The sequence below is a fragment of the Columba livia genome, chromosome 3, assembly GCF_036013475.1.
Source record: "Columba livia isolate bColLiv1 breed racing homer chromosome 3, bColLiv1.pat.W.v2, whole genome shotgun sequence".
Lineage (NCBI taxonomy): Eukaryota > Metazoa > Chordata > Aves > Columbiformes > Columbidae > Columba > Columba livia.
In genome coordinates this window covers 86,311,390-86,332,135 of record NC_088604.1, presented here as the reverse complement: position 1 = coordinate 86,332,135, position 20,746 = coordinate 86,311,390, and the positions used below count along the sequence as shown (strand labels likewise).

At 37.2% G+C, this 20,746-nt stretch overlaps 1 protein-coding gene across 12 annotated transcripts in view; it reads right to left on the bottom strand.

Moving 5' to 3' along the window:
* The window catches only part of BIRC6 (baculoviral IAP repeat containing 6), a 185,547-nt gene that overhangs the window by 148,305 nt on the left and 16,496 nt on the right, over positions 1–20,746 (bottom strand). For all 12 annotated transcript variants that reach the window (XM_065057989.1, XM_065057997.1, XM_065057992.1 and 9 more), the window contains exons 3-11: positions 18,274–18,411; positions 17,681–17,874; positions 17,169–17,280; positions 15,818–15,900; positions 14,422–14,644; positions 14,161–14,321; positions 12,212–12,270; positions 9,654–11,048; positions 1,434–1,583 (exon numbers count right to left, since the gene is read on the bottom strand). In XM_065057989.1, the coding sequence (XP_064914061.1) occupies positions 1,434–1,583; positions 9,654–11,048; positions 12,212–12,270; positions 14,161–14,321; positions 14,422–14,644; positions 15,818–15,900; positions 17,169–17,280; positions 17,681–17,874; positions 18,274–18,411 (2,515 nt within the window). The remainder of the gene's footprint in view (positions 1–1,433; positions 1,584–9,653; positions 11,049–12,211; positions 12,271–14,160; positions 14,322–14,421; positions 14,645–15,817; positions 15,901–17,168; positions 17,281–17,680; positions 17,875–18,273; positions 18,412–20,746) is intronic.

Here is a 20,746-nt window from a genome sequence, read left to right as displayed (position 1 = left end):
TTGTGGAGTAAAATCGGGGGTCATACAAACACAGCACAACACAACTTAAAGTGTTACAAGGCTGGCAGCAAGCCGGGGTTTGGGGAGAAAAGACAGCAAGTAGCCTGGTGACAAAAAAGATGCCATGATCCAAAATGGTCCCCGTACTGCCACTCAGTCCTCTCCCAGCTGGTTTTGTCCTCTGTAGCTGCACGGAAAAACATGCCCCACCACACACACATAAAATTAGCATCACTTCTTTGAAATAGTCGCAGCTGCATGAACGGTTTATTGCCATTGTATCATTGCTTTATCTTCATGCTTTGTATTATTTATTCTTGTATTGTACATTACAGGTCATCTGTTCCCAGTATATCCCTATTTCTGTACCAACAGGCATGACCAAAACCTCCGAACTCCAACCGAACTAAAGTAATTATGCTTTGTGTCTGTATCTTCAACAATTGCAGGTTAAAACAAAATGAAAAATGTAACAGTTTTACAGCTCCCTCATAAACAATTCAATTTAAAACTCAAAGCAAGACTATAAGCATACATACACTTTAAAAACCTCAGTATGACTCAAATTTTCCACTTAACCAGCAGAATTACATCTGTTGTTAAGTTTTAGTAACAAAAAGTCATCTACACTAAATCACCTTTGATGAGAGCTGAGAAAAGATCAAGAGGCCTACACAGGAGCTCCCATAACCTGCACTCTCACTGCTCTCCCTTACAAGCAGGAGGAGCCGCTCACATTTTTCCCCTTTGAACCGCCCTCTTGCCCAACTCCTTCTTGCACCTAAGTGGACCAGGATACTACCAAAGGCAGAAGACTGGTCACAAGACTGGTGTATGAGAACTGCAGTAAAGGCAATACTTAAATGTAATGTTTGGGGTGAAAACAGGATTTGGACAGCTGGAAACAAGTACTTCTTGCTGTCCAAGGGCAGACAACCTTTCCAGGAAAGAAACTAGTAGAATGACAGCAGAATTTGAGCATAGCTCAACCCAGACAAACCACAAATGAGAAAAATTCCAAGAGTTCACACGATAAGCTTAATTTATCAACAGCAACTGCACTGCTTGAACTACAGAGGGCATCAGTTTCACTGTGTGCAATGGAGATCTGTCGACTACATGTTTTTTGCAGTTTTATTAACTTTAAGGCAATTTTACATACTATATGGGAAGCTCAGTGTCAGCACAGCTACCTGTTTTTCCCTGCCTGCCACACTTACACAAAAGGTGGTTTTTTGTATCAGGAACTGCTAAAGTGTTACACTTGTATGTAACCAGTGACAGACATACAGGAACTACAGAACTCCAACTTCAGGCAGCAAAAAAGTAGAAAGCAGCATGCTATTAATTCACTCAAAATCATCTTAATATGCAACTTCTAAAAACGACAAAAGCTTTTTTACCTACGAGACATTTAAACACATGGAATTTACCTGTAATGCCTGGACTAGAAGGGTTAGATAAGGGCTTGGTGCCTTCTGATGACTGTTCTACACTTTTGGAAAGGGATCCATCTACAAGTATATCAGCTTCATCTATGTCATCGCAGGTCCCTCCAATCTGAAGGAAATGAAGTTCTCCACCTAAAATCATCAGACAACAAAAGAAGAAAGTTTAGACAGGCATACTGCTAAACTGAACTCAGAAGACAGACTTGAAGTGCCATACAATTATGACAGTAATTATGCAGAACCTGAAACCAGTAAGATTATACAGGAACACTCAATTTGCTTCACTACTAGAATTTTTTTCAGGGTAAATGCAAAACAAATACAATAATACTGACTCCAATTGTAAATGGCATCAAAGAAAAAACATACTATGGGGAAGGGGTGTTAAAAGGGAATTAACTAACGAAACTTCAATAGAAACCCAAAATCACAACCATTATGACACTTTCCATAATCCAAATCATGCTTTTAAACAGAAAATATTCCATCATGTCAACTGAAGGCCTACACTACCTCATTTGTACATGTCCCATAAATTTCCTTTTAAAGTTCAATATTTGAGAATTGAAAAATCACTTCCCCACTGAACTCACCTAAGGCACTTTTCACATTATTTCATCAAACCCGGAATTACAACACTGAAGAGGTCAACAGACAAAAGAGCAGGTACAAAACTTTCAATGGACACAATGTCTTGATGGAAGCTTGAAATCATCCAAGAAAGTTGCTCATTATTCACCACTACAGATATACCTACAGGACTTCTGCCATTTCAAGAGAAGTCACCAAGAAGGAATGCTCAATTTTACATAAAGTTAGGGGAAGGGCTGTTAACAGTTTCAGAAGTTGCAAAAATCCTAATCAGTAGAATTTAGGTAGAGAAGAAAATCCTAAGGTAGGCCTTCCATAGTTTTTCTGCAAATTGATTACAGACTGTCTGTCCTTCAGCATCCAGCATTAATTCAAACCCTGTTATGCAAATTATCCAGGTAATCTGAAACAAACAAATTTGAGATAATATATGTAATAAAAACCCAAGATACAAGCATAACCAGGAGGTACATGTCCTGAATTGTGAGGGGAGTGAAACATAGAGCAACAGAGAGGCGCAAGCGTAGCAGAGAGCGAGCGTGTGAGAGGCACAGAGAGAAGAAGATGTGTGAGAGACACAGAGAGAGCTGGCATGTTTTTTTCTGGATCTCAGTAGGAAAGGACAGACAACAAATGGCATAATAAAATAGTTGTTTCCACAAGACAGAATAAAAAGAGGAAAATAATAGCTCAAATGACCAACAGGTAAAAACCTCTCCATGGACAGGGTCTGTGAAGTGTGCTGTGGGAAAATCCACCTGGGGTCTGGGTGATGCTGCACAACAGCAGGGCTCCCAGCATCTGACGGGATGTGAGATTTTGTCACTATCTATATTTGTCTTCTTATTCTATCTTATTCAAACAGCTATTTCATTAAGTCATTAACCCATTTGTTGGTGGGGCCATTCTCACTAAGATCCAGTAAGAAGCCTTCACCACCCATCTCTCAGCCCCAACCCAGCCACTCCTAGTGCAAAACAGCACATCCCAAGTAAATACCAAGAGTGGAGGGGAAAAAAAAATAGTTCTAGCAAATAACACTTGAAATTAAACAGCTCACAAAGAAGCAAACCCTCACGCAATGGAAGTTCAACATGCTGACTTGCACTATCTGCCAGTTTTACAGCTCACAGCAGGAGAAACCCTGAAGAACTTCAGAAAGTTGTAGGTTTTTCTAAGGGAAAGTTATGCCGAGTTCTCACTTATTCTGTAGATGGTTGGGTACAGTTAAGTTTTAAAGAAACAAAACCTTGCTTCTCATACCAAGTCTGTGAACTTCCATCACTAATTAACAGCAGTAAAAAACATCCTTACCGCTTTACCCATACTACAAGAGAGAATCACAATTCCTGCTTTCCTGAAAGACTCCATCCAGCACTTTTCCAAGAAAAATACTGTGCTAAACTTGAGATATCTCAATTCCTTCACAATTTGTTTTTAAAAAGCTTCTATAAAGAAGTTTATAATGAACTTCAGTTATACAGTATAAGCCTACAAAATTATTAGTCCATATGCACGCTTTTCAAAACCTGTCGGGTGGCTTTCCTTCTGTATCACAAAGGTGGAATTTGTTCTCCTAGAACATCCAAAGATGACCTTCTAAAGATGCATGCTTAATTATTTGTTTCACAGATACCACAGTTGCCATAGTCAAGTGCCAGAAGAAAAAAAAAAAAACAACAACAAACAAACAAACAAACAAACAAAAAAAAACCAAACGTGCAAAAGTCAATGCTGCCCTTTTATTTTGTTTGGGGATACTACTGGTGCATGGTATGCACTACTAGGCTGAAACAATGACCACTGACTTTGTGATCACTAAGTCACAGTATCACAGTATGTTTGGGATTGGAAGGGACCTCAAAAGATCATCCAGTCCAATCCCCCTGCTGGAGCAGGAACACCTAGGTGAGGTCGCACAGGAACATGTCCAGGCAGGTTTTGAATGTCTCCAGAGAAGGAGACTCCACAACCTCCCTGGGCAGCCTGTTCCAGTGTCTGTCACCCTCACTGAGAAGAAGTGTTTTCTCAAATTTAAGTGGAACCTCTTGTGTTCCAGCTTGATCCCATTACCCCTTGTCCTATCATTGTTTGCCACCGAGAAGAGCCTGGCTCCATCCTCATGGCACTCACCCTTTATATATTTATAAACAGTAATAAGGTCCACCCTTTAGTCTCCTCTTCTCCAAACTAAAGAGCCCCAGCTCCCTCAGCCTTTCTTCATAAGGGAGATGCTCCACTTCCTTAATCATCTTTGTTGCCCTACGCTGGACCCTCTCCAGCAGTTCCCTGTCCTACTGGAACTGAGGGGCCCAGAACTGGACACAATATTCCAGATGTGGTCTCACCAGGGTGGAGTAGAGGGGAAAGAGGACCTCTCTCGATCTACTAACCATCCCCCTTGTAATACACCCCAGGATGCCATTGGCCTTCCTGGCCACACAGGCAAGTCAGTCAGAAGTCAGAAGAGAACTGGAAACAAGCATCATTATACTTCCAGAAGTCAACAGGTAACCCACAAAAAACACTGTTACTTTAATTCTGAATTGTATTCAAAATCTGTAATTCATTTGAACTCAAGAACCTGGTGGGTTATACAAACAGAACATAAGAATCATAAACCCATCCAAATATATCCCAATCTTCCTTCTGGCAAAACAGTCACTGATTCCCGGAAAGCAGCATTTGCACAAGTTAGGGAACATGACAGAGACTTGGCCTCTGCAGTGAAAGCCAACCTGTTGAAATGTTCAGTACTCTGGCAGGAGTCAGAAAGAGTGACAGACACAATTGTGAACAGCAAATCACAACACAAGGACACAGCTGAACAATACCTGAATAGTCAAAGCAATTAAGAAAACAAAGCCATACCAGAAGAAACTAAACAACTTGCAGTCCGGGGTTGCACAGAAAGGGTTAGCTCTAAACATACTAGTTCAGAACACTTGGAAAATGTCCTCAAGAAAGCTCCCCCAAAACCTCACTCCAGCAGAATTGAGACTATTCTTGGAGATTTCAGCTGTAAAATTCCATCCCAGCTTATGAAAAAATAGAATGCAATTGAATGCAATTGACAAGTGAAAGTTACTATGCCTAGCAAGAAATAATTAAATGCACTATTATGGGATGAAGAAAAATCAGTTAGCTAGCAGTTCTGTAAAAGAGGTTCTTGTGAGTCAGAAGATAAACCAGATTCAATTTCCTGCTCAGAAGTGCAAACATCCCACTGTGTATACACACACATGGTATGCAGAGACTGCAGAGCTGCTAAAGAATTCTTCTGTTCCATTCAAAGATGTCTGTAGGATTACTGTACCGGGTTTTGAGTATCCCATTAAGAAACATGTGTACTAACTTGAGCAGGTCTTTTGGGAGGGGAGAGGAAGGGTTTTTTTTCTTCAAAAGCTCCTGAGGAAAGTTTAAAAGGACTGGAAATACTCAGCTAAAGAAAATAAATGGTTGGAGGAGGACAGTACGTAAATAAACTCTGTCTTCCCCTCCTCTTTTGAAGCAATCTCTTTGCCATGTTATAAAGGATAGTAATGACTCCAATCTGCAAAGATGATACAGGCTAAACACTAGGGAAAAAAGATCATCATTAAGGACAACAGGTAGTATAAAAAAGTGCATGAATAGGCTGTTAAATCTCCATGTTGAAGATCTTCAAAAACAGGCTGATCTCTTAGCATGACCTCCAGCACTAACTGTGATGTGGAAAAAACTAGAGCTCTCCCCAATCCCATCAGATGCCATTGCCTATGAAGGCAGAAAACTGAAAATACTGATTTCTGAACTTCAAATACACCAGTATGCAAGGCTGATAAGGCCTAATGGCATGGAAGAGACAAGAAAGATATCCAAACAAAACCAGAAAAAAAGCTACAGAGAGTAATTAATACAGTATGTACAACTCAAGAGCAAGAAATCTGTTATAATTAAACGATAGTAGATTTAGGAGAATCAATTCTCAAATGTATGAAAGTGCCATCCAGTTCTGCCAGCTTGCAACATGAAATATTAGCATAGACAATTCACTTTCAACATATCAAACTCCAGTCTGAAAAAAACAAACACCACCAAAAAAACCCTACAACATTTTCGCCAGCAAAGGGGAGTGACTAGAAAAACTCCTGGTACAATGTTAACACTGCAGGTAAGAATTTAAGAGAATCATGTATATAGAAAAGATCATTAAAAGAAAAAATAATCACATACAGACACCTAAGGAAAAAAATGCTTATAAATGAAAATGTAAAACAATCAGTAAGCTACAAATGCACATTCAGTGTTGGTTGTCTTCTTTTACAGCTTCCAACTATGACTAATTCAAAAACAGGTAATATCCAGAAGAAGTCATCTACTGTGATTTTGGAATTGTTACGTGTGAGAAGCTGATTACAGAACTTCAATTGGAGCTGGGTCTTTTTGTCTGTTGGCTCTGAAGCAATGTAGGCAGAAAAGAGAACTGCTAGAGCAAAAAAGCACTAGGGTTCTTCTTATGGTGAAAACAAATAGAAAACCTTCTTTCCCCCCCTGCTTCTACCCAAACTACTTCCAAATAATAATTAAACTGAAAATACAACTAAATCAATTTAAGGAACTACAGTTCCAGGTGAGCACAATCCAGGAATTCTTCACTCACTAGAAGGAACTCAAGCACTCAAACAGATCACACAAATCTAACACCTGCTCAATCAGTTTGGCAGGGAAGTACCTGCTTCACCACACCACCATCAACATTTCCACTTCTTGTAGCATTTGTTTAAAAGACCACCTCACTTTCCTACTCGATTATATTTCTTCAGAGAGCTTCAGACACTGACGTTTGTAACTTGACAAGGGAGAAGATCAGCAGCAGTGGACAGAAAACTGTCAATTCTTAATGATCTTTTAAAAAAATACTCCTAGAAACACAAGTATGCACAATTTGCAAGAATGCCAAAATAAAATACAAGCAGAGATTTACACCTTTATGTAAGATAAAAAGAAACACTTCAGATACAACACTTTTTCCACCTCATTCCATATTATAAAGCAAAGTTCAACTATATTGCTCGACTGGCAAATGCAGCTGAGCAGCTAAACTACAGAAGGATGCAATCAAAACAAACCCAACAAAAGAAAAAGGTAGAATGTGTACTATTGCCCATTTTCTTAAGTAATATTTGGTAGGGCTGTAATTTAAAAAAAGAAATACAATTACATGAAAACTGATATAAGGAAGGCAGTGACAAATATAGCTCTGGAAACTTATGTATCCAAAATAAACTATATCCAGTCCTCTTAAACACCAAATAATGGATTTCAACTACCAAAAAACCAACCTAGAGTTGTAACCCTATATCTGTCAGTTTACTGTATAGTTTTATAATAAAGAATTTACTTATTTTGGATGCTACAAAAGCAGAATCTAAGCTATTTTATACTATTGACGCAAGACAAAATGTTTAAAACTCACACACAAAGCACTACTAAGAAGGTTATTAACTATAGTCTACCTTGGCCAAGGGGAAGAGAGGAAAGCAAAATACAGAGATTAAACTCCACTTTGTTTGCTTAACAGAACAAAACTTCCAGACATCAAAGTATCTTTTTGCCTACTCCCACCACACAAGCCAGTAAACAGGTAAGAATTTACTGCTCAGCTAATATTCTTTGATAGTTTTCCAACCATATCCGAGCATTTCCAGGGCATGTAGGTTCCAAATATTCTACTTAACATTTTCACTCATCTTTGCACTAGAAGCTACCTCCTAGGAGGAATAATGTTGAATACGTCAGTGATTAATAGCTGTTCTACTTTCAACACCTATCTTCCTAATGCTGTCAGACTACAGGCACCATCTCTTATGTGGTAGTAAATAGAGAGGAGCAAAGACCTGAAAACAATTTTGGAAGAAGCCTAAGAACAGTGCATTTAAGAAAAAAAAAAAAAAAAAAAGAAAAATCTTCAGCCACCTAGCAGACAAGCAAGCAATTCTGCCCACTTAAAGCAGAAAGATTAAAGGATGATTACGATTAAGCAAAATCTATTCCTTACATCAAGTTATTCAAATGTACAATAAGACATAGGATTAAAAAAGTCAGGCTTTTTGATTTGCTTTTTCTTTTAGCATTCCTGAATTTTATGCAGTACAGTTATTTATAAACATTGAAGATCAAGTCATTCTTTACAAAGCCTCATATTTTGGCATTAACTTTAGGACTCTGAGGCTTCAGATGTATGTAGTATCAAATCCTGAAATCCAGACTTCTAAGGGACATCGGTCCCTAAATATTTATTATGGCTTTAGACTTAATTTCACAAAGGTAAGAAAAACTATACCAAAAGAAATAACTGAAATGTTCAAAAAGAGACAGAAATTGAAAGCTTCTAAAGACATTTTAACAATGAAAATGAATTCTGGAGTTCATTCTAATTTGGTTGCAGAGCAGAAAAATCAAGATCCAAATAGAGATGCAGTGGGTGTAAATTAAAAGTAAGAATAACCAATAGATAAAAAAAACCCCGAATAGTTATCAAAGTACCATAATCAAAAGACTTGATGGTAGAGGGATACCTGAGGCATGCAGGACTACAGAAAAAAAAATCCCAGTCACCTTAAAGGCAGCGAGAACAAAAGAAGTCACAGCAAAGATATTTATAAATTACTACATGGGTATTTTAACACTCTCAGAGAGAAAAAAAATACAGAGATATTTACTGAAAAAGTAGAATGATGTGTTTGTGTATTATGAGGAAGATGAAGTATTCTCCAGTCAGTAGCACAGGTGCTGGTTATCTAGGCAGAAGAGACAAATACTCCTACACACACAGCATAAACGCTCCCAACTCAATAGACCAGCATATCTTACACTCAAAGTCCCAAAACATGTTTAGATAACACTAAATGCTACAAAGCACATAGTGACCATACACACAAACACTGGATAGGAAAGTACTGCGTACAGTAACAAGATGCCCTGTAGTTTTTATCATCAATCTTAAAACACAAGAAAGACAAAAGAGATTTGATGTTACAAAGAAATCAGTAGCAATATAATTCTGTAGAAAAACACCTTAGCGAGGCTTGGGTTTTTTTAAATGAGATTGCAGTTTGATCAGCGAAGTCTAAGTAAAAACATTATGACATGGATATGATATACTAACAGTTTTCAAAGGCAATTAACCTCACGGCTGGAGTTCTGTTTTTACTAGGAAAAAGCATGCACTATTTATAAATAAAGCTAAACCAGTGTAATAGACACCCTCTTGAATATTACCGATTACATACAGGAGACATTTTTCTGACCTGTGGCTCTCTAGCACAGAAATAACTACATACAAGAACTACTTTTATTTGGTTTGGATTTAAGGAAATCTCTGCCTCTACAAGAAAAAAAATTGTCAGTATACTGGACATACCCAAGAATTATTCCCATTTTAGAAATTAAAATCTACATTTAAGATGAGGAATGAACATGAGTCCATGTTCCCTAGAACAGAATTAAACTATACATAACTTCAATGGAATCTACCTATTTTGAAACACAGATTCTAACACTCTATAATATAATCAAAATACAGTCAAATCAAGCATTAAAAAAACTTTTTTTAAAGGAAAGTCTTACCTTTGGTGCATGCACATAATCTGTCTGTGCCCGAACAGTATATCACAGAGACAAACATATCTGGTTCCTCAGTGCCCTCTTTTTTAGGTGGCTCCACTTTGGCCAGAATTTCAAAGTTCGAAAGATCTAGTATTTTTACATATCCTCCCTGAGTAGTTATCACCAGGTGCCCAAGAGTAGAGATCTCAGATCTTCTCTCTCTCCCACTGCCATTTTTAGAAGTTAACTGTATTTCCTCTACAGGCTCCTCACAGTCATCCTCTCGGTTATCCAATATATCTGGTGGGAGCAAAATCATTGAGGTAATTGTGTCTTGAGGGTCTTTGATATGCTGGATTTTTACTGGTTCCTCCTCTAGAGTAACTATTCTAGTGGCATAATTCATCTTATAAAGCACTAGGTATCCACCGCTAACGCTTCTCTGTTCAGGTTGAATTATTAAAGGTGTTGGTACATCTGCTGGTGAGTCATGTTGGATTACATCAACACTTGTGCCATTCATTACAGCAAGACTTGATTCTAGTTCCCCCTTCCTTCTATTACATAGTGCCGAGTTTAATTTATTTAAATTATTCAAGGCCTCTACTTGATTTATTGCACTCAGAGATTCGACAGGACAAGTCCTCAGTCCTACTAACAAATGAACTCCATCTGCACAAGGAGTGATCGAATCTACACACAAGTTCTCCTCCTCTGCAAACTTTGGCAGACGCAGGCACTGAACCAAAGTCCCAGGCTTGGGAACCATCGAGCTCCACTTGTCCGAGTCCGGAGAAGTCAGGGTGGCTGCAGCATCTGCAAACTGTTGAATGTAAGTCACAGGAGGATCCTGTAACAGCAACTGCTCCTGACTGTCCAGCTCCATTTCAATGATCTGTGGAACTGTGAAACCATCATCGTGTATACTTTTGCTCATAATATTGTTCATCTGTGAAAAGAGTTTTCCTGCTTTTTCATCAGACTCCTTAATGCTGTATAGCAGCAATACAGGTAAAGTCCTCCTTACCAGAGGGGAATTCAGTTCTGAATTAGTGCAGGATTCATTGTCAGTTGATCCCTGTTCCGAGACACTCTCACCTCGAGTCCTACTTAAGCCATCCAGTGACCTCTGAGAGTTAGTGCTAACAGGAGAGGTAGCAGGTGATTTGTAGGTTAACAGACCTCCAGCTAATAAACAAGGAAAGGGAATGTTGTGTTGTTCTAGATGTTTTTCCTTCATCTTTTCACTCTTACAGTTGGCCAAACAGGGATTTGCCCCAAGTTCTTCTAGATCCTTAACCGTGTCTTCCAGAACGTTTGCAACAATTTCCCACTGAAGCTTTTCAGGTTGCTGAAGAATACTGAGAGCTGTTATATCAAGGCTGACTTCCATGGTTTCTTTTTGTGATGTATGCCCTTTAAAACAAAAATGTTTAACATTACATATGTTCAAAAAAAAAGGAATTATATTGCATTTTTTATGGACTTACCCTTATATTCAGCAAAAAGTCCCTGCACTACCATTTCAACACGTTAAAACATTCCATGTATTTCAGATTTGATGGTCAAGAAACAATAAGAGGCCCAGAAACATCCCTTCCACAGAGACTTCAGTTCTCCTAATTTTATCATCAACAGTAAAAGTAGCGAGAACAGGACAATAGCCTCTGTAACTAATTTCCCAGTAAACAGCATCATCTTTCTACCAATTATTCTAATTAGGCTAGACCACCATACTGAAATCCAAACAATCTAATCAACTCAATTAACGTTCTGCCATATTTTATTCCCCTTCCTTCCTAGACAATCCAGTACCACCAAAAATCTGCAATTCTGCACATTTGTTCTCCAATCTTAGTTGAAAAACACATCATTTTTCTCTAAAACTTGATACTCCCCACCATTAATACACCACCTAACGGAAAGAACTCCAAGCTATTATAAAACAAAACCCAGTAAAAGCTTGAAGGATGTAGCCTGATCCAATTAAACAGGACTGCAAGAATAACAATGAATCAGAAGACTTCAGCTAAGTAACGTACATTTAAAAGATTACAAAGGACATCATCCAAACCCAGATGTTTATTCACATCAACATGTTCTTTTTTTCCTAACTTGCTCATCTTTACTCAAAGATGTAAGATGGATTATGGAAAATAAGCATGATATCCTCCCTCCCATTAAAAATTCTGATTCAACCTCTAAGAAAACAATCAAGATACAGGAACTCTCTCTGGCAATCCCCTGAATTTAAAGGGTTTTGTACACCTCTAATTTGCTCCTGTTCTCAGTAAGTTCCTTTAACTTGGTTTGCATGTTTTATTGACAGCAAAACAAGCAATGCTTGTTGTCAAATAAGACATTAAAACACTACTTTGTTGGTTATTAACTTTTCTCCTGTTTGCAATTTCTCCACCACACGGTGACTTAAATATCAACATTGCTTTCAAGATCAATTGTTTTCTTTTATTCTAATACAGTGAATATAATATCAGTGGTTTTGACAGAACTTTTTTACAAGTCTAAGAACAATTACCCTCCTGTCCTCTAAACTATTACACGGAGCAGATATAACACACCTGTCACAGATTCTGATCTGGAATGCTCTTCACTGTCTGAATCCTCCAGTAGGTCATCACTGAAAAAAAAATACTGCATGAATGATACATGTACACTGTAGCTGTATTTGTATTTTTAATGACTTTTTTTTATTATAGTAAAAAATGCAATGTGTATTGTAATGGCATTTCTTTCAGTCAGCATTGTACATCCATTGATGAGTTGGTCACACACACTAACAAAATAAAGACATTTTCCTCCATCATCAAAAACAGTAGACCAGCTTTCCATTTACCTCATTCTATAGACATAAATGGAATTAAAATGAAAGCCAGTTCTCAGAATCTTTCCAAGTAAAACAATACCAACCAAAGCCTCTTAACCTGAAGCCATCCTCTTCAAAGTGCCTCAAAGTAGCATTTGAAAGGTGGAGCTGCCAGACTGGTCTTCAGCTCTACCAAGGAGATTTTGTAGCTAGTACACAAAGGGTCTACAAACCCTAACATGTGTTGCTTCGAAAAATACTATGAGATGAATCATTTTTTCATAAAAGCAGATTCTGTTCAAGATACTTCTTCAAGAGAAGTAGGCCCTTTAGTAGTTTTAAGAACACGTGAAGATTTTACACACCTGGCCTTTCCAATAAGAAAAAATTTCCTATTACAGGCACTTTACAGACAGGAAGGACAGTACTGCCTTTGCAGCTTCACGTATAACTACCCACAGTACCAAGTCGGATCCCCAAATTTCATCAAACTGGATGCTTCCTCCTCATGCCCAAGAAACAGATCTTTTTTTGTCTCAAACCTGATCAACCTTCACAACAATTCAATACTTGGATTCTCAGTCAGCTTCCCCTTGAGTGGGAAAGTGAAAGTAAATTTCATATAGATTAAGGAAAGTGAAAAATGCCTAGTCTGAGCAGTTTGATCATACTGATGGTACTGACTCTTAACCAGAGCTTAAAATTGGCTTAATTATTTAACTCTCAAGGAGTTTACAGCCCTAAAGCTACAGTAGAAGTCCAGGCCCCAACAGCTGTTAGGTCCCACACTCTGTTGCTCTTTGTTTCTATGCGGCCTCTTCAGAAGAGCAAGCTTCATATTTGCTCTGCAGCGCTGTGGAAATCACATCAAGCTTAAAACCAAATACTTACTTTCCTGTGCATGTAGCAGTACTGTTATTTTCTGTGATGCTGAGCTTTAAAAAGAAACATTCAGAAAACTAGCAAGACTCCCCAAACACCTTTGTGGTGAGTTTTCCAACAATTATTCACTCTTTCTTTTGCTTGAGTTTCAGTAATATGAGAAAGAAGCAGCATAAATGAAAGAATACTGCTTTTTCTCACATGGCACTTTCTAAGCTTTAGCTTATTTAAAAGCTTGTGACAGGACTGTTTAATTGCTTAGAGTCTGTATGCATGTGTTAAAGGTAAAAAATGAAAGCAATTCCTAGCACACCTACATAATTTATTTTCAGAGACTCACAGAATCACAGAATAGTTTGGGTTGGAAGGGACCTTCAAAGATCATGTAGTCCAGAAATTACAGAGAAGCAATCAAAGAAAAGCATGTTCCATAAGTCCAGGAGCAGCTTTTACTTTCAAAACCTGAAATGCATAATTCATCACTAAAATGAAAAGCTATTCCAAAATTTATATTGCTTTCTCTTTTCTTTCTCTGCCTCTGTAACATCAGGTCAGGGCAGCAATGAGAGTTAGTATCTCTCTGTTAGTGAAGTATAAAAACTGAAACAGCAGGAATAAAATGGAATTGGCTTTAAAGACCAAGATTTAGATTATTGGTTTTTTAAGTGAATTGTGCACAGACACAGAGTGATTAAAAGAATTATCTTCATTAAAAAAAGTAAACCTCACCAATCTTATGTTTCACAAAGCATGATTTAACTAAATGGCTTCTACCGCTTACACAGCAGCATTTCATATTTCTAATTTTGTAGACTGGCATACCTGTCTCCTTCTAATTTGGGTATATCTGAGCAGCTAGATGAATCTTCTAGCCATGCTAGTGTTGGTCTCCTTGAGTCAACCCCTGAGCTCTGTTCTCCTGACAACATAAGTTGCTGCACAATAGCCGGATCATACGCATTGATCTCAAATTTTAAGTGGACCTGAAAAATAACAACAACAGCAAAAAGCAGTCTTTGATTTACATTGAGATATGCTTAATCAGTAATAAATTGATAGAAACTGGTTGTTTATATCGTATACCTTCATAAGTTTGGAAACATCCCATATGCAGATCTTTCCTCGTTTTGTTGCAGCAGCTAGAAAATGAGGGCAACTTCCCGATCCAAAGCAGGCTATTCTGTCAGTGCCATCTGTGCAGGGAAACTGTGCTGGACTCGTTGCCAGTGTGACTGAGAGAGGTACATTCTGAGTGTGCTCACCCTTGACAAATGGGCAGTTTGGGGAATGTCTCTCATGTTCAGACCTTTTCATATTAAAAACAAACATGGCAAATATTGATTTCTCACTGTGAAAAATATACACATTATACAAAAACTCAGCCCTTGAAGTGAAGGTGAAGCTGAACTCTTTGAGCTGTATTGTATTCAACCACACAAGAGAGTTCTGCAGCTTCCCCTGCCCTTGCTCAACAGTATACTGTATTAAAGCCTTTGACCACTTAACAGATATTCATATTCAAACGAAACAATCTATACACAGTGCTCATAATATCATTAGTCTATTTAAAAGAAAATTGTTCTATAGGCAGCAGGCCATCATGTCCTCATGAAGAAAAGTGCAGACTAAGTTCTATAGAATGTACTTTAGAATTTGAAAGTTATATTATTATAAATAAACTTAATAAGATGAAGCGATGTCCTGTCTTCAGTTCTACATCCACACTTACAAAAAAATCAAAATTGAAAACAGTCCTGAATGACACATTGACCAAGAAGTATGAAAAAAACCTTCTACTCTGAACATACATCTAAAGAAGAGACATGGCAAAGGGCAATTACGCTATCACAAAATATCTGGAAACTATCAAGGGAAAGCAGGAGACAAGGACTACAAAGATAATACTACAAAGGAAAGTGCCCAGCAAGTCAGGAATTTGATGTGTTCAAATAATGATTTAAAATTACCAAATAATCAAGACAAAAAATGTTAAGATCCCTTTTAAAATCAAGATAAGGTCCCACATTTCTGCCACTATGTGCAATTTTAGCTGATTCAGAAAACTAGAAATGCATCTCGCAGCTTCACATAAAAGGCAAATATGCACTGTATGGCGACTGAAGTTTACAAATTACAAAACCCCCACACGTGTTTTATTCACAATCACACAGAAGATGGAGTTTAGATCCCTGCAAAGAAACGTTTGCTGCCATCTTTGCCATGGAACAATTTGAAACCAGAATTAAGAAATACAACCAAGTACAATTTTGGAGGTTTAGTATTATACAGAAATTTGACAGAGTACGGGGAATGATTTTGTGATTTGTTCCATGTAATCACTGGTGGAAATTCATCCTGGTCAGTTACACTCCCTAAACTCACCAGAAATCCCACTGAAATAGTGTTGATCTTTGTCCTCCAAAGATTTCTAACCTCTTCAGCACAAAAATTAATCTATTACAAAGATCACTAAACTTACCAAGGTTCATCTGTAGGCTCCCAGCACACCAAACACACACTACAGGTAAAGCACATGGCTCTGTCATCTCCTGATGAAGCAGGCTACAAAAATAAGAAGAAACACTTCACATTTATATAGCTATGTACTATGAAACACTTTAACTAGGTGATGAAGTCCTCTCCTTCTTCTAGTGGCATAACAAAGCACCACATCAAATATATAAAAGGCCAAAAATACATACAAAAAAGTGGCAGTATTCCACATGAAAAAAAATAAAATTAAGAAGATATTTAGAACCAACACCTGTGCAAGCCACTGGATAAAAACCACACAGACATAGAATAGAACTCAGCATCACTGCTAAGGTTCAAAAAGTTTGGCACCTCAGAAGAATAACTGTACATCTACATGCTTGGAAGAACAAATTAAACAAATATTTGCTATTATGCCTTCAATCTGCTAGAATATAAAGCATTCTATATTATATCCCTCCTCTGCAAAGAACATTTGTTACTAACTGAATTGACAGAGGAAAAAGAATGCAAATGTCCATTATCTTACAATTTAGCATGTGCATGACCACATTTCAAGTCACTGAGACATAGCTAGGAACGTGCAGATGCAATCCTAACATATTAATTCCCTGCATTTCTTTTCCTGAGCAAGTTTAAGAAATCCTCTATAAACTTTATTTACTTGCACCTATCAGGCTTTGCAGTTCATATAATGAGATAGACAATATTGATGCCAGTGATATGCACTGTCTAGCCATCGTTATGTAACTCCATAACATAAGTACTTTGAGTACAGTAGAAATAATTTCAAAAAATGAAAAATGGTAATAAGCAAAAGTAGTGGAATAAAACGGTGAGGCTGTATTTATTAACTGAGATCAATAATTGAGTAATGTGATCTAGGACCATTGTTTGTTACAATACAGTTTAAGTACCACTAGGAAAGTATGATTAGAAAACTCCGATGTCAAGTTTGCCTTTCTTTTTTGCTTTACTTCCAATATAAAAAGGATATTTATTCAGCAATCTAACAAGGAGAAAGAGAGACTCTGTAACAAACAACTTCTTGTTTACAATTGTTGTTTAACTCAGAACAATTTGATACTTCAAAGTATTTCCTATGCTGAAGTTCAGAACAGTATTTTCTGTGATCTGTATAAAAAAAGAAGCAAACTCAGCGCACGGAAAAAATATGAAACTTGAAAGAAGAAAGAGCTGAATGACAAAACTTTTTCATTATGGTTTTTGCATAATCGAAGGAGTCTATTAAAGAAAAAAAAAAAAAAGTTACCTTTTCCCCTGCTCCCCAAACCTTTGCCTAGGGAACAAATACCAAGAACAACTAAACCTTTTACCTGGTGATAGAACCCAGCTTGAGCCATAGGATCTGGCTGTGCCCACCTATAACCCACATGAGGCCATGAAGTGAATGTCTCTCGTCTGTTGGCTTCACTATACATCAAAGACCTAGAAAGGTGAAAAATTCTACATTAGAATTAAAGAAGCAAACTATTTATGAGATATTTCCAATGCTTTAGTAACAGTTAGCAATATTACAGCTGGTTATCATTAACAATTACAGAAAATTTACAAATTTCTCTCACTTGTGTGCCTTAAGTACAACCTCAGCAAAAGACCAAATTGCCTGGCATAATCCAAACAAAACAGTCTTGTGGCACCTCTAAAGGTTTCTCTAAGTTTAGCAACATGTACATAATATCGTGCATTAAACAGTTCATTAGCGGTATGTGAAACAGCAAGAAAATAGAGAATAGGATTAACTCTGGCAAATAAATGAAAACCATCTAAGAGCTTATTCTGATATAACTAAGAGGTCAAATTCATCAAGTATTTTGTCTTAATATACCTGTCCACAGATCGACCAGGTCCCACACCAAGTTCTGGTCGTGCGCTGGGTAAGAGGTAAGACAACCTATCCATCACAGAGGATGCTACAGGTAAGGCAGCAATATTTTGATTTATCTTCTTGAGTTCATTTACAATGGCACTGGCGACAGACTTCAAAACATGATGAGGAAGGTGGAACGTAACCGTTGCCCACTAAATTAAGAAAAAAAGTGCCTAGTTTATATTTTAAAATCTAAACAACAAATAGATCACAAAAGCGTCAACAGCAAAACCAAACACATATCTTGCACCCTCTCGTGATTTCAAGAAATAATACAAGGACACACAAAAGCAACCTGAACATAATGCAAGGAAAGTCAATAACTTCAGGTTTTAAGCTCAGTTCAGTTTATTAGTTGGGTTTCATCAGCAAGAAACTGACCTTGTTTGTTCTCTTAACAAGTGAAACTTCACACAGAGGAACTAAGGAACACATAATACATTCTTTAAACAAAATCCACCACACTAAGTCAAGCATTTTTTATACTTCAATAATGGTAGCCAAGCAAATTAGACTTGGGAATCCATGTTAGTACAGAGACAAATTCTTACCTTCGCAACTTTATGATTTGCTGCTGTTTCATGTGAGGTATTTTTTAAACCATCCTTCAGTTGTGTGATGAATAAGTCATATCCCTCTGTGCTAGAAACATCTACTTTTTCTATGCAAGCAGATAACAGCTGCTGAGCCTAAAATGCAGATGTGCAAGAAAAGTTAGCATGAACATTAAATAACTACAGACAAGAATTACATCTGTTTTGTTACTCTGGGAAATGTAATTTGTCATGTCCTACTTTATTATACCTTATATCAGCATAATTCCTGTAAAAGACTCAGAGTTGAGTAAGCATTTCCAAATTTTACTTTGTAGGCCAATCAATGGATAAACTTCAGCAATAGTGCCAGTAATTACTAGAAGTTCCCTCAAGGGTCATATTATAATACCAATGTTAAACAAGCTAGTCACATAATTAAAACACAACATATAGTAAAGCCAAGCAAAAAGAAGACATTTGTTGCTCAATGTTTTCCCTTCAAAAGGATTCATTCAGCTTTAGGGACAAAAAGTACGAACAAGAACAAAGTCTTGACATTTTTCTGAGTAGCTTTGTACCTTAAAAAAACCAAACCAAACCAAAAACAAAACAAAAAAAACACAGATGAAAAAAGTTGTAACAAACTTAGAGATAAATTACTTAAAATGCTAGTATAATGAAGCTGAAAAATGAGGCAGAAAAAAAAAGGCTAGTTTAGAACCTAGAAATTCTTAAAATTCGCAAATAATGCATCTAGAATGAACGCTATAAACATCAATTTAAAGTCTCTTTTTTTTTCCAAGCTGCATGTATTTCTAGCTTGTCCCTCTGTTTGTCAACTACATGTCAAAAGGTAAGAGTTAAAGGTACACTTTATGAGCAAAGCACAGAGTATTCTGTATCAGTTGTTAGGTGGGCTAACATCTGTAAAACATTTTATGAAATCTTTCAAGTTACAAGCACAAGGAAATATTTCACAAGGGCAACAGCCAGACAGGTCTTTAAAAAGCTGCAAATTGCTCCAAATGGAATGGGTCAAACAACCACTCAGTTATGTCCTTGGGGAGGTCACGGAAAGACAGATAGAAAGAAGGCAAATCAGTCCTCTAGCTAAGGCTGAATCTGTTTCTCACAATTCAATAAAAAGACAATTACAATTCTTGTAATATCTCATTTTTCCCAAGTCTGTTGTGGATGACAGAACAACACAACAGATAGATTGTGGAAGTTCATAAATTTATAGTGTTCTACAGGGAAGTAAAACCAGCATAGAGTATGCATCATAACTTGTCAATTCTGCTGATTAGAAATGCATAAAGATGCACTGCATTACCAGCAGATCTATCACATTAAAAGACAAATTAAGTGCAAAAACTTGCAGAAAAGTTCTAGAAACTAACAAAAAAATAACGGTTCTTGCTTGGATAAAGGTTTTTGACCTTCCTATAATGAAAGAGGTGGGCTGATGCAATTGTATAGTATTTGCCTACTATTTACTAAAATTTTCTGAGGTCTAAGTATGTCCGCTTTAAAATTCAAAGAACTGAAGGCTGCTAATGTTTTTCCTCCCACCTCACTGATTTGACCACGGACTCCCCAAATCTGTTCCTACTGAACTATAACATTTTCCATTTTTTTTCTACAGGAAGGACCTTTACAGAGAAGTGCCCTATTTTAACCTTGAAATAAAGGTCTGTAAACTCTTTAGAACAAAAGAACCTTCAGTTAAAACTGACACAAACTTGCAGGTTGTATTGAGCTATGTGAGACTGCAAATCAGTGACAGCAAAACTTATGAAGGGAAATGCTGACCTATCGGTCTCTTCACACTCAGCCACACACACCGAGATTTTGTAACTACACCCACGAAGGGTGTAAAAATGATGCCAGGGGCAGCAAGCTTGAAGAATCTGGAAAGCTCTTATTGGAGACCTCTATGAAGCAACATTTTATTGCTGTTACTCCTACTCGAGATGTTAAAAACCTCACATATAACACACATTCTTCATTCATCGTAATCACCTATAATTCAATACTCCAATAGCACTTAAATATTTTAAATCAACACTCAGGATAAGTTCATGTTCTTGGTGCATCACTCAATATAAATTTATTTCACAGAGAGATGAGTGGGAAGTGTTCTTTCCTCAGAGTGCTTTAGAGATTCAGAATCTGGATCGAATAGTCCAGTTTTGTTTTTTAAACTGTAAGCACTACTATAAATATTACCATTGGCAGATGCTCTATGCTTTACCCAAACAAAGAATTCATTTCGCTTGTAATTAAAACTGTTGTACAGATTTACTTCCCAGGTCTATTACTTCATGAGCATTACAAAGGTGAAAGCTACTTTCCTCATCACCAAATGCTTTAGAATAGAAACATTCGTTAGCTATCTTGTATCAGGCTACATTTGAAAATAAGAATGCATGCCCTACCTCACCTAACAAACGCTATGCTAGCTGAAGGTAAACCAATACAACAAAAT